Consider the following 14,122-nt stretch of genomic DNA (forward strand, 5'->3'; position numbering starts at 1 on the left):
GTCGGCGCGGATGGCAATCCTCTGAATTGGCGCGTTCGTGAATGCTTGCGGCTGACGTTCAGGGGTCCCGGCGGAAGATGTGGCTTTACATGAGAGGCTCATGACTGGGGGACACGTTCCTTACAGCGCTCAATTCTGGCCTGAGCGACTGATTTCGAATAAGGGTCGATCGTTGGGTCTTCAATAGAGTACACTGAGCGAGATGAAAGACAGTCTAGACGATTGACGCAGTGGAATTCGTGCTGTGACTACTTCCTCATGTTGGCTCTTGCTCGAATACGCAAGATTGCCTTGCCTCTGCGGATGCAATGTACTAAGGCGATTCCGCCGATTGGCCATTTAGAGTTTCACCCATGCTTTTGACGCGGAATGTTTCGGTTTTGACAAAGACATATACGAATCCGCCCCTCACGGTCATCGTCCTTTAACATACACTTGCTCTTAGAACGTGCCGATTGTCGCGAAATAATACTCCGGTCCGACCATGAGATTATTCCATGAGACCGAACGACGCGACTTGTGGCCATCCCGTGCATTTCCAAACCATGCAGTTATAAGGCGTGGCCCAAGACTGACATTACACCCATACCACCAAGGTCCCCTAAGAGATGGAGGGCCGATTCAGTGGGCGTAATCGCGCTCACTCTACATCAAGACATGTTATTTGCGGGCCGCCACCAAGGGGTTCACTAAAAATGTCCCGGGCGCCGGGGACCTTGGCTATTCTCTGCCTACATAAAAGCCAGTTGACGTGACATATGCCAAGATCGTCCTAGTTGCTTGTATCCAGGGAGACTCCATAGACTTTGAACCACCATGTCGAGCCCATTCGATCCCAACAATGTCGACCTTGACACTGCCGACCCGGCCCAGGTAGTCTGCTATCTCAACGCGTCCCCGAATGACTACAACGGCCACCTAGGGGCTAGAATTTCTGCTCTATTCGTGATCCTTGCTGTGTCCACGTTCACTACCATATTCTGTGTTGCTGCCGTGCGGTTGCGGGGGTTCAAATTGCCCTTGTACGTCTACCTCTTTGCTCGCTATTTTGGCGCCGGTGTCATCGTCGCCACGGCTTTCATTCATCTTCTTGACCCAGCGTATTCGGAAATTGGACCTCAGACCTGTGTTGGCATGACGAAAGGATGGGATAGCTACTCTTGGCCGCCGGCGATTGCTCTTCTCTCGGTGATGATTATCTTCCTCTTAGACTTCGCTGCTGAGAGATACGTCGAAGTCAAGTACGGAATTGCACACACTGACGTGGACGTCGAGCATAGAGTAGTCGAGCAGCGACAAGAAGGACCTGCCGATGGAGAATCGAAACCACATCAACACTCCGACTTGGGCGCCCAGGGTGAAACTTTCCCTTCCGCGCAAGTTCAATCCGATAAAAAAATAGAGACGGAAATCGAAATCGAGTCCCTTAAAGAAAGAATTGACAACCATCTCTTCAGAGAGCAGATTGCTGCGTTCCTCATCCTTGAATTTGGTGTCATAGTTCACTCAGTAATCATTGGCCTCAATCTCGGTGTCGTCGGCGACGAATTTGCAACTTTATATCCAGTTATTGTATTTCACCAGGCCTTTGAAGGTCTCGGTATCGGTGCCCGAATGAGCGCCATCCCGTTTCCTAAAAAGTACAGGTGGCTTCCGTGGACGTTGTGCGTCGCCTACGGGCTCACAACTCCGATTGCTATTGCCATTGGTCTCGGAGTGCGAACGACATACTCCGGTGGGTCGTTCACGGCTAACATAGTGTCAGGCATCCTCGATTCGATGTCTGCAGGTATTTTGATCTACACCGGCCTCGTCGAGCTATTGGCGAGGGATTTCCTGTTCAATCCTCGCAGGACAAAAAACAACAATCAGTTAACCTTCATGATTATCTCTCTGATTGCCGGTGCTGGCATTATGGCTCTGCTTGGCAAGTGGGCGTAAGGCAAGTTCGGGTGCAGTTTGGACTTGCGGAAGCCTGACTATTATGTGACGTTAAGATAGAATCGTTAAGGATAGAATGGCTATGTATGTACATAGATTGCGGGACGGAAAGTTTAAGTAGAGGAAATGTGAGCATATATTGTGCCTCACCAATTTATGTAAGGCGTTGGATCAATAAGTATGAGCGTACGATGATCGTGTAGCAAAAGTTGTGGAGACTCATTTTCCCTGAATGAGGGGGCTCGACCCCCCTAGTAATCGTTCAGGCATGAGCTACAATAATGTGCAAGCTTATGGAAGTTTGCTTTCAATATGGGTGGATTATATCAATTTTATCTATGGAATCATAGGGCTGTGTCGGATGCGGATATCCGCCTAATTTATCCGCCATCCGCCATCCGCCATCGCAAGTTTGGCGGATTTACATCCGTCATCCGTCATCCACCATTACAAGTTTGTCGGATCCTCATCCGCCGTCTTACGGTCTTGTCGAATAAATCCGCCTTCCTATCCGCTTTGATCGGATAAATCTAAATGATTACACTAGCCTAATTAAGTTAGAGCTTTCCTTTGATAATTTAGCGCCAAACGTTATTTGGGAAATCAAAATTCACCCGTTTTTGTTAATACGACTCTCTCACCTTCAGTAAATTAGGGCTGTTACGAATATTCGTAATTGCGAATATTATTCGCAACGAATATTCGCCCGAATAATTATTCGTGGGTTGCGAATAAAGCCTGCGAATATTATTCGCAACAATTTTCGATTGCGAATAAATTATTCGCTAAAACTTTGTGAATATTCGCAATATTCGCAATTCGCAAATTATTGAGTAGTTACTTTTATATCGGATTTCCCGTTCAGTTGCGCGTTGACGGAAACAAATTAGTCTGCTAGTCTGCTATCTATAAAATGAGATGATAACTGTATACCATGATTTTACTAGCTCTTACGCAACCAGACCCTAACCCTGACGCAGTTGGACGCTACTGTACATACTTATTGCCTAATTAGTCAATTTTCTAGCTTCTTTAAGCATGTCACGTGATAACTTGCGAATAACGAATAATTATTCAATTATTCGTATTCGCAGCTTATTTTGCGAATACGAATAACGAATATAGCGGATATCTGCGAATATTCGCATTCGCAACAGCCCTACAGTAAATAAAATAGTCAGGATTACAGAGACAATGTACTTGTCAGCACACGCGTACCGGCATCGACGATCTGCATTCTGCAAGCGCGTCGACAAGAATGTGAAGTGTTCTGCCTGAGCTGCACACATTAAACATCCCCTTGCATCATTCGCACTTCCGTTACGTCTGCTTTGTCTTATTCATTCTGTATTGAGGCACGCTTAGTCCATATTACTAGTCTTACCTGGTTCCTAAATTCCGAAGAATTAATCCAGTTTTTTCAAATCTTGAATACAAACCTCGAAATCCATAGCTAACTCATTCGGACATTGCGATATAATATATCCTCGAGGAACTCTTAGCGATCCCGGAATATACACTTCTCAGCTACAATACTGTGAACCTTGGACCTGACATTAAATACTCCACATCGATCTTTCCTAATTAGGAAATTATCCGCCTTATCCGTCATCCGCCGGCGGATACGGCGGTTGGGACCTGGCGGATATTTATTCGACATCCATATCCGCCAACTTAAAATATGGCGGATATTTATTCGAGGCGGATAGAATCCGCCATATCCGCCATCCGCCAACAGCCCTAATGGAATCGCGGTAGAAGAATTGAACTTTCACCCATAAGGATTCATGCGCACCTCGTTGTGATTATCATACCGCCGTATCGTGACGTCTAATTACCGAGGCACGGAACGACATACATGAACTCCTGTCGGCATTGTTTAAGCTAAGGAATTGACTAGGTTTTGACAGAAACACGAATACTGATATTTGCAACAAAATTCACGGTCAGGCACTGCCATCCGACATATCTGCATCGCCTTCACGCTCTTTCCGAAGGTTCTTCACCTCAATGGCAGAAAAAGCGCATGACTGAAATCACGCGAGTTCTTCACCAAGTAGGGCTGGACACGATACGATATCGCCGAGTTTTGCCCATATCGCATATCGTATCGCCTGGACTTTTCTGGCCGGCGATTCAACTTGGCGACACAGGGGGAGGGTAATGTGGTGACCAATCAAACACTAGAAGTATAAGTAGAGGTCGTAAACTCCTTTGGATATCACCAATTGACACGACTCTATTGAAGTAGGACATCCAGTTTTAATCTAACTTGGCTATCAAAACTATCTGTATCTCTATATCAGATCCCAATGTCTAACAGATCCCTCCGCAGTCCAGGCACAAGTCACGAGCCGGATAATCTTCCTCCGCGTTTCCGTCGCGAAGTCGACTATTACCTCCTCAATGATGGTAGTGATGAGGAAGCTGTGCCTGAGGATCGACTTCCTAAAGTACCTCGATTAGATTCAGAATCAACAATTGATGGATCTGTCGATAATGTCGCACGCACAGATGTCTTACCTGAAGAATCTGCTTCTCAGGTACTAGAAGACACGTCAGTTGCCGGTAGTACGTCCGACACATCAAAGCGATCCCGAGCCAGACCTGTTACTGAGTGGCTCTGGGCATACTTACTATCACAGAACTACCCAATAAGCAATTCTTCAATAAGAGGTCTCAGAAATTGGACGTTGATAAAGAAATTCGCTGTCAGCAGCCTGGCTGCCCCTGGAAGACCTTCAATTCAGTTAGAGGGTCATCTACCAGTAATATGAAGCTTCAACTGCAAAAGCATGGTATTGCAAATAGCGTTAGTGTTACAGCTCCTGGACAAAGATCAATTAGTGCTATTTGGAAACCCAGAGCTGAGAGCTCTCATCAGGCAAGGCTTGAAAGAAATCTCCTCCGATGGACCGTTACAGAGTTGCAGCCGTTTACAGTTATAGAAAGACCTACATTTCGCACAAATTTTGCAGATCTCCCTGGAGTTACGTTACCGTTTGGATCGCGACGCACTCTACAACGTCGCATTGAGTCGGAGTTTGTGCAATATCGGTTAAAACTGAAAGAAGAATTAGACGCAACATGCAATACAATTGCACTCTCTCTGGATGTCTGGACGAGCAAAAATTCTATCGCAGTTCTCGCGGTTATAGGCCACTGGCTAAGTCAAGACTTTGAGTATAAAGAACGTCTTCTTAAGTTTAAGGAGATTGAAGGGGCACATACCAGAGAAAATCTGGCAGAAATTGTAGAAAACCTTCTCACAGAGCTGGACCTGGAGTACAAGCTCTTGACAATTACTGCCGACAATGCGAGCAACAATGAGACATTAGTCTCAGAGCTCTATTTCAATCTCTCGACGAGACTTGCAACTGGCAGCATCATGTCGGACAATCATAACCTACGATTTCAGGGCCTCGATAGCTACATACGCTGTCTGGCGCATATTCTTAATCTTATCGTCAAGGAAATACTCTCAGATTTGAAATCAGGCAACGCAAAGAGTGCAAACGATGCGTGCGACAAAATCCGAGATGGGCAAGAGATCGGACCACAGTCGGCGGTGGCCCGACTGCGAATTCTAGCTCTGTGGGTTGCTAGAACCCCTCAACGAAAACAGAGCTGGAAGAACATATGCAAAATAAATGGCTTGCGAGATAATTCTTATGATGTTGACAACCGGTGGAACTCCAACTCCACCTATCAAATGCTGGATGATGGACTTGCTTCAAAGAGGCAGATCGAAGAGTTCATTCGATTACAGAATCAGATTCCTCCTTTTCCTTCTGAAGACTGGAAGTACTTGCAACAACTACATAAAGTGCTTACGAGATTTAACGAGTTCACATTGCTAGTGTCAAGTGGTACGCCACAAATCAGTCTCGCACTGAGCATCTATTATGAACTCTCGGACCTTCTACAGGATGCGGCTGAATGTAAGGAAGATTCTCAGAACTGAGTGTAGATATTGCAGCTGCCGTTGAAGCCGGATTGGCTAAGTACCAGAAATATTACACGTTTATGGACGAATCGGACACCATTACGCAGCGGTAATGCTAGATCCGCGCCTTAAAGCTGGCCTGTTGCAGAAAGAGCTTGGCGAAGATGCGGAGCTTATTGTGGATACAATAAAGGAGAAACTTCACAGAGGGTATCCATCTCCATTAGAGCCGACACCAGCAGAATTCATTAGAGAGACAGCCTACTTTAGAGGCTAGAATGTTGCAACGATTGCAGCCAAAAAGAGAGCCGCAATCGGATATAGAACGATATTTTGGTAGTGACCCAATTGATATTACGGGAATAGTGACAACCGAAAAGGGTTGTTATGTGCTTGGTGGAAAGCACATCAAGAGGAATTCCCGAGGATGGCAGCCGCAGCAAAGGATTACCTTGCAATTCCGGCGTCGGAAGTTGCTGTCGAGAGAGTGTTTAACAAGGGAAGAGACTTATTGGGTCTCAGAAGGCATTCGATGAGTCCGGAAACAATGAGAATGCTAATGTTGTTAAGAGACGGGTATGCCTCGGAGGAAGCTTAGCGCCTGTCGTCGTTGGCAACAGTACACGATGCATAGGCAACAATTCCGTTTTGTTTTCTTCTTTGTCGGTTATTTGTTTGTCTTTCTATACGTACATATGGGGACCGTTCCCTCCTTTTGTTCTTCCTTTAATTTCGTTTAATTACGGGTCATTGTTTTCAAGTAATCCGCTGCAAAATGCCAAAGTGTGTTAAAAAATTAGAGCCAAAGTCTTACTTGGCCGAACCCCGTACAGGAAGAGAATCACGTGCGCTTTGATGCGATACGATACGATATTCACCCATTATATCGTATATCGTATCGCCTTAAGCGATATTATAGGCGATATTATCGCCCAAAATATCGCTAGGAATTTCCTCTGGCGATATCGTATCGTCGGCGATACGATATGGCGATATCGTCTTGTAGGCGATATCGTGTCCAGCCCTATCACCAAGAAATCAGGGAGGCTTACTGAAGACTTCAGGTGTTATTGATAAGAAAAGCCTTGGTTGCAAAAAAAATCCCTTCCAACTTCATGCCGTATTCGTTCACCGAGACAAGAGACTCGTTTTACCCTAGTCCTTGTGGCTCTCGTACTGCATAGTTGCCCTCGCTCCGGTCAGCGGCCCCTGAACAGCAAGGTTCTATTTAGGGCTAACGATATCAGCCTGTGACTTCCCAAAGTATCAGAATTTGAAACAATCAACAATGGGTTTGCTTATTATTCGCTTAACAAAATAAATTAAAGATGTCCTATATGTTCCGTCACTAATAGCTAACCGACATAGTATATGAATTCACTGAGAGTCTAGTTTTCCCGGATCGACTTGGGTAAACGGAAGCCAAGGTAGGGTAGGTACTTGCCGGGATGCCAGTACACGAAGAGCGCGACACAGGGCAACATTGGCAGAGCGTCAAAAACATAGGCCCTAAAGCGTGGCATTTTATTAGATATGTCGCATGCGAATGGAAGGAGAATGCTTACGGCCACTCATTCTGTTCAAGGTACCCCGTCTTACCAAGAGCAAAATCGCAGACACGATAGACCGAGCGGACCTGTGCACTAGTCCACGACACATCACCGGCTACAGAAAAAGCGCCAACTTATTACCAAAATTAGAACGCAAGTTATGTTCAGGACAAGTAACAGTGACTGCCAGTGCATTTTCAGTTTCCGATCTGTTCCGCTAACTATGAAATACTTTTGTCCATCTTCTTGCCCGACTTTTCCCTGGAATTCTCCATCAAACTGCTTCCAGACGAAGTTGAAGCGAATTGCGATGATGGAGAAGAGCCCGAAACAGATAATTTGCACCGCAAGGCCGGCAAGCGCAATATCTTTTCCCGTACTTAATTTTTTGTGAGCATCGGGGTCATTTGGTTTGGTGCCGCTAACAAGAACAGCACCAACGAGTTGAAGAAACAGAGCGACTGTGGTCGAATCAGCAAGTCCGGTTCAAAAGTTTAAGAAATTTGTGACTTACATATGTCGCAGGCAACAAATATTGCTGTGATAAACCTGGCTGATATCAACACCATAAGTAAATGGACCTAACTTTCACCGCGGCCGAGTAGCGAGAGCACTTCCTTACCTGGAACCCAAAGATTTTTCGTCGTCCGTGCATGTGCTGGCATGACATGAAAAACAATTCTTCCCTACAATGATCAAGGAATGATTATTATCTGTAAGAGAATTAAAAAATACAGATGTGTCATACGAATATAACGTAGCTCGCCGCAGCCATCAGAACAGGTGCCAAAACGATGAGAGTAAACTGAGCAATGAATAGGCCTCTAGTGGACGTCCGGTGACTAGAGAGCGATCTGGCAATATAGCCAAGAGATTCCACTGCTTCATATTAATATCGTGCAAATTTTCGCGAGCATTCAATGGCTTGTCATACTTAAAGAAGCTAATACCATCACAATCCACACCCAAGCACGATACCTTATCCACTGGCAGAACGTAGCAATGAAGGTCGCACTGTAGAGGGCCGCAATGGCAATAGCGGCAGCAAACGAAGGCGTGTATGCATAATATGAATCAACCATGTTGTAGGCTTATGTTCAGAGATTAGAATCAAGTAAAGTTATAGGTGTGTAAGTAAAGTACAGCATATTCGGTATGGGTGATGTTGAAGTCATATATATATATATATATATATATATATATATTAGCTGAGTTGGCCGATAGTGTATACAAGCCATCATGGACGCCATTGCTCAATCGGGTAACCACTTCGTTCCCTCTCCAACGGCCATAAGATGTCTTGCGAAGCCACGCTGTTTCAATCAATGTCTTGGCCATTATTCCAGAAATCTAGGACCACATCCTCTTATTTTCTTTCACCTGTATCGCAAATTTTACGGCACAGTTGCTCCCAAAGTGTAAAATTTAAATTTGCATACCCAAACTACATGCCGTTTGGAGACTACATAGCTGTCTGGGCAGCTGGGTTCAACAATTGTCATGTTGTCTGTACCAAATAAGCTGCTTATCAGCAGCTTCATATAACGTCAACAGGAAGGTCTATCATTGTTGATTGTGCGGTCGGTAGCGTGCAAGTCAAACACTTTGCTGAATATGACTGACCACGGGGAGTGCTTACGAGCTCGTTGTAGAATCCGAGGGACGGTGTGGATACCCCTACGTAGCTTAATCTTAACTATTTTAAGAAGTTGACATATAGATATCCCGCCCTGGCTTTAGTAATTCAGCCACTCTATATATTTTATAAGGGGCTCTAAGATCGACCATGGAATCTCACGAAGTTTCGAATGCGAGAAAATTACGAGTCAAAAAGAAATGCCTTCTCGCATTCCGTGCCTAGAGTCTAAATATGACATTGACCCTTTACCAGTGTTTAAAGTTACGTGCGAGCTACTGCCAAACTTTGAGTTTACATACTGACGTAAAGAAGATGCGAAGCGATCGTAATACAGTCAAACCTCGCTATAACGATACTCGATCCCCGATATAGCGATAAAATCCGGTGCCGTAATCTAAAAATTTGGTGAAAAATCAATTCGTTAAAACGGCCTTCCTAAACAAATTTACTGCCCCGCTAAGCCGTACGATTTAGCTGTAAACATTACATCGTACTAACGGGGTTCTACTGTAGTCTTTAGAATAATATGCTCATTTACCTGGAAATGAGGCTCACTTAGGGTTGCTTGGTGCCTTAGCCTTGCTGCGCTTTCGTCAGCGAAAAAGCTTGGTCAACGATCTGGTTACCCTATTAGGCAAGAAGAGTCTCACAACCGCTCGCTAACAATGACATGGTTGCCGTATTTCATCAGCATCGCACGCATCCAGTACATCGAAACATATTTTCAATCTTTTTCTTTTGAATAAATGGTATTCTGTGGAAGGCCCAGCAAGGGCTCTTCTAATTGTCGTGCAAGGCGGATCAAGGTACGTCATTGTCCAGCATCTTAAACCTCGTTGCTGATACCGTGACTGCCATAGTGTGATCAGGTCGAGCCATCCTGCTCGCAATGCTTGAGGGCAAACAAGACTTGTCCAGGGTACAGAGATCAATTGGTGCTCCTCTTCCGCGAACAGAGCGAAGAAGTGGCACGGAAAGTCTATCGTCAAAGAGCTTCATGCTCCAGGAAAGCTAATGGGGCAACTCCCGTACATGAACCTCTTCTAAATGCACCATATTTGACGAATCCGTCGCTGGAAGAGGAAGGTATCAAATTTCTTCTCGAACATTATCTAATCATTCCTTCGTTTACTGCGCTGGACCCATCTGTATAGCGCTCGTTATTACGCGACGAATCGTATAGCATGTTAATTGATGCAATGACTTGTGTCGGCTTGGCTGGCCTTTCAATGTTAAAAGTGATGCTCAGCTTATGATTTTTGCGAGGCAAAAATACGTCTCAGCACTGCGGATGACTATATCTTCTATTCAGAATTCTGTGCAAGCGGGGTTAGATCAGACTCTTCGTGCTGTGATTCTACTGGGCATTTTTGAAGTAAGTGCTTTTTAATTGCCTTTTGAGACGCTCTCATTCTAAGGTAACCAAATCAGTCACATGTGACACCTCTTCGATGGACTCTTGGGCCCGTCATTTCGATGGCGCAGCTGCAATTCTGAAAGTTAGGGACGTCAGTGGAGCACTTAGAATAGACGGAGCTATAAACGTTCTTCTGATATGGTTTCAAATCGTACGTCGTGCCAGTCTTTCGTAATGACATTAGACCCTTAAATTAACTGTCACGCAGGCTACAGGGTACATACAGAGGCGCAGGCATCTTCCTGTCGAGATGATTGAGTATCCAGAATGGTGCCGAGAATATCTTTCAGAACTGGAACAGCCTGCGTGTTCACTGGCAGGCATTGTCACCAAATTTACCGCACTGTGGGCATCAGTTGGGCATCGAATGCCTGCTAGTTCCAATAATATAATTCGAAGCGCTCTCGATCTTGAAAGTGACCTTAAAAACTGGGCGATGGATATACCAGAGAGCTGGGTATTTAACATTGCTCCCCTTTCAGGCGAAGTGGACGACTTTGCTGGCAATGCGGAGCATGCTTACCCGAATGCCTTTATTGCTAATGCATGGAGTTGGTACCGGACAGTCCGGATGCTAGTTAATGATCTTCTTGTCCAACATTTATCGACCTGCACATACAATGATGTCGACTGCAGTGGACGCCTATCAGAATCTCGGTCTATTCTGTCTGATTTAAGTACAGAGATCTGCTCCAGCGCGTCTTATTTTCTCAAACGTTTTGATATTCTTCGGGACATATCTAGATTCTATATCCACGGGGCTTTCTCGCTTCTATGGCCATTAAGGTCGTGGGCACCAGCAGCGGATCGTCGGAAACATTGTACTTGTGGGTTGTACATACACTTCAAAATATTTGGCAAAGTCTTGGCATCAGAATAGCATTGGAAATGGCGAATAGGATGACTCAAAATCGGCAGTATATTTTTTTCGCGATTCAGTAACAGCAACTGGCACAATCAGTGTCGATTCGTCCGTCAATGTAGGCAATGCCACTGAGCTTGTATTCATGGTGCAAATATCAAAAAGAGGGTATGTGACAGGAACGTGCCCTGAGGGTCTCGTGGTGTGCAAGAACTGGTAGCCCGGTTGCAGGGCCAAGGTTCAGCCGCCCGCGTGAGCGGGAATCAGAACTCGCAGAAGTCCCGGTCCCTCGGAACTCGCGGAGGCCGAGGGTCTCGGTATATCCATTCAGGAATCCGATTGTTAAGAGACGTAAGTCTCGTAGTTGCCCGTAGGGCTGTTCCGAAGTCATGACTTCGTTACGGTAACAAAAAATCCCCAGGCGCAATTAGAATACCACAACGAGCGTTGAAAGATGTGTCGCAATGTATAAATCATTTCGTGTACAAACGAGCTCTGGAGTGGTCCAGAAGCAGCAACTAGAAATTTGAATAGAAAAAGGGAATATAAATACATGAACAGCTCCGAAGTTCGCGCATAAAACAGTCTGTCGGAGTATATTTTACATAGTTTATTTGACTACTATACAGCAGTCTCAATACAAACAGACAAATAGCTGGTGTACACTAGTGGACAATTATAACTGAAGATCTTGTTTAAAGGATGCCGATCTCTCAATTGGCATAACCACTGTGCGAGTTAGCAATGTGGTTATGCCAACCAACTCGCACAGTGGTTATGCCAACCTACAAGTTCTCTGACATGTATAGTCACACCTAGAACGGTCAAACTAATTCAAGATGCTGCTCGTGCACGATATTATCTCCATCTCATAGCTTTTTTGATGTACTTGGATTGTTCATCCTTATCTGTGATCCTTCACCCATCCGCAGTTATTCATCATTGGTTATATGAGCACACTAGATAGTGCAATCAGTTTCCATTGGCATCTGACGAATCTGAGCGATCTTTAGGAAGCCATTTACAGAGGTTCATAGAAAGTGAAATTTGTACGTTCTTGTGAAGCGACCAAATTCCCTCAAGCGCCACCTCTAGAAGCATTGCAAACACTTCTGGAACATCCATGCACATTTTCTATCAATGTCCTTCATAACAGACTTAGCCGTAGCTGGCGGCTGCGATTCTATTCTCGTTGGTGCTGCCATTGGTTGTTTGGTGGATTGTGCTGAATGGTCAAGGCTGTCAATTGGGAAGAGCTCAGTCAGTTATACATGTGCATGAGCATATATACCAACAGATATTATATCCGACCGGGGTCGGTTCTTCTGTAACAAGTCTTGTCAGCCGTGTCGTTATCCATGAATGTAAAGAAAATTAATTGCTCAACTTTGTTTCATCCGACGGACGACCAACGGAAGACACAAACCACTATTTAGAACTAACAATTTTGCGGTTACCATGAGACGACGGCAAGAACATTGTGTCAATCGTTGCTATTTGCCCCATGTATCAAAGCCAACAGAGGTATGTTGATATTTTGATCCGAACATTGCTGAACAATTCTCCGGAAAGAACCCTGTCATCTTGCACACACCACGAATATAGCCTCAAATATTCCCGAGATAGTGCACCGAGGTATAGACCTAACTCAGGACGATCTTGCACAATCGGGGTTACTGGGTTACTGTCAGGAACATCATTCTGAGTCGGCAATACAGTATTGTCGTCAAGAAAATGTGCCAGACGGAAAGATCGGGCATCGATAGTGATATCGAGTTGGGTAAATGAACTGAGTAAACGTGGGAACGTTTCTTGGTGCTTACTTTTAGACATACACCTGCGGAACTGCGTATCCACAATTTGTCCCACGTGTCGGGGCAGATTAGCGTTTGTGGAGTCCGATCAGTTGCCGGGGCTACACCGACTTCATTTATCATTAAAGTAGAATCTGGTTAGAATGCGCTAAGCAGACTTGGAAGCCGATCACCAGCCAGACGCATGATTATTATTATTGGGCTGATTTCGTACGGCCTCCGGAGTTTCCCCGCAAGCAGCGACCGGTCGATCGATCTGGGCTCTCTCACTTGCTAACAAGTAGTAATATATATTCATGAGGGTGTTGTACCATCTTCGGCGTCCGCCGTCGGCGAACGACTGCGGCTGCCGTGGTTACGTCGAACTGCCTATGCTAAAATGGTTTATCTTCTATTAAGGAAACTATGAGAAACTACGAGCGAGATCGATATTCTGAATCATGCTGTTTATGCCGACGATCACGCGACCGCCCAACAGAAAGACATACAGTCAATACTCAAGAGGAAGTCTCTTTCAAGCACATGTCACTTAGAAGCAAGCGAAGGCACGCGACATAGGCTTAGCCAGTGCCGTGATAATCAGCCCTCATCCTGAGCCTTGACTTCGCCTCTGATGGCTCGCGACCTGGACTGGTGGTTCGCGGTTGTTCGAAATGTATCAAGATTCCCCTTTTAGATGTTTTTGTTGCGAACTGTGCGGAGCCTGGAAAGTACGCCAAGCTAAAACTCCGATTCTGGATAATGAGTTTACCAATCGGACGGTGTAGTTAACAGCGCGGCACATCATAGACCGCTTTTCAGCACACACAGTCTCGTCGATGGGACCACTGCGGTAAGCCAAATCGCAGACTGCGCTGGTCACTGTATTCAGGATTACAGTTGAGATTAAATGAATTCGTCTCATCAATTTTCTGCCAATAATAATACCCAGTGTAATGGAGTGTCAGAGTGTC

The 14,122-nt window shown here is 45.2% G+C and overlaps 3 protein-coding genes across 3 annotated transcripts; 2 read left to right on the forward strand and 1 right to left on the reverse strand.

Moving 5' to 3' along the window:
- The first annotated feature begins 662 nt into the window (after nt 1-662).
- POJ06DRAFT_249647 (Zinc/iron permease) lies at nt 663-2,161 on the forward strand. The gene has a single exon (XM_056187187.1). It carries the CDS (start codon nt 817-819, stop codon nt 1,939-1,941), a length of 1,125 nt encoding a protein of 374 aa, XP_056044297.1. The 5' UTR covers nt 663-816; the 3' UTR covers nt 1,942-2,161.
- A 5,011-nt stretch (nt 2,162-7,172) lies between these two features.
- On the reverse strand, nt 7,173-8,519 carry POJ06DRAFT_294866 (RTA1 like protein-domain-containing protein; the record flags this gene model as incomplete). Its single annotated transcript, XM_056190489.1, has 7 exons — nt 7,173-7,396; nt 7,453-7,523; nt 7,579-7,898; nt 7,952-7,990; nt 8,060-8,123; nt 8,186-8,316; nt 8,372-8,519. The coding sequence occupies 7 exons, from the start codon at nt 8,517-8,519 to the stop codon at nt 7,276-7,278; spliced, it is 894 nt and encodes a 297-aa protein (XP_056044298.1). The 3' UTR covers nt 7,173-7,275.
- A 1,303-nt stretch (nt 8,520-9,822) lies between these two features.
- Nucleotides 9,823-11,435, forward strand: POJ06DRAFT_280873 (uncharacterized protein; the record flags this gene model as incomplete). Its single annotated transcript, XM_056189910.1, has 6 exons — nt 9,823-9,882; nt 9,937-10,224; nt 10,326-10,451; nt 10,495-10,644; nt 10,702-11,279; nt 11,357-11,435. 6 exons carry the CDS (start codon nt 9,823-9,825, stop codon nt 11,433-11,435), a joined length of 1,281 nt encoding a protein of 426 aa, XP_056044299.1.
- Between the last annotated feature and the right edge of the window lie 2,687 nt (nt 11,436-14,122).

Source organism: Lipomyces tetrasporus (genome assembly GCF_029532465.1).
Source record: "Lipomyces tetrasporus strain NRRL Y-64009 chromosome Unknown POJ06scaffold_4, whole genome shotgun sequence".
In the NCBI taxonomy this organism is placed as follows: domain Eukaryota; kingdom Fungi; phylum Ascomycota; class Lipomycetes; order Lipomycetales; family Lipomycetaceae; genus Lipomyces; species Lipomyces tetrasporus.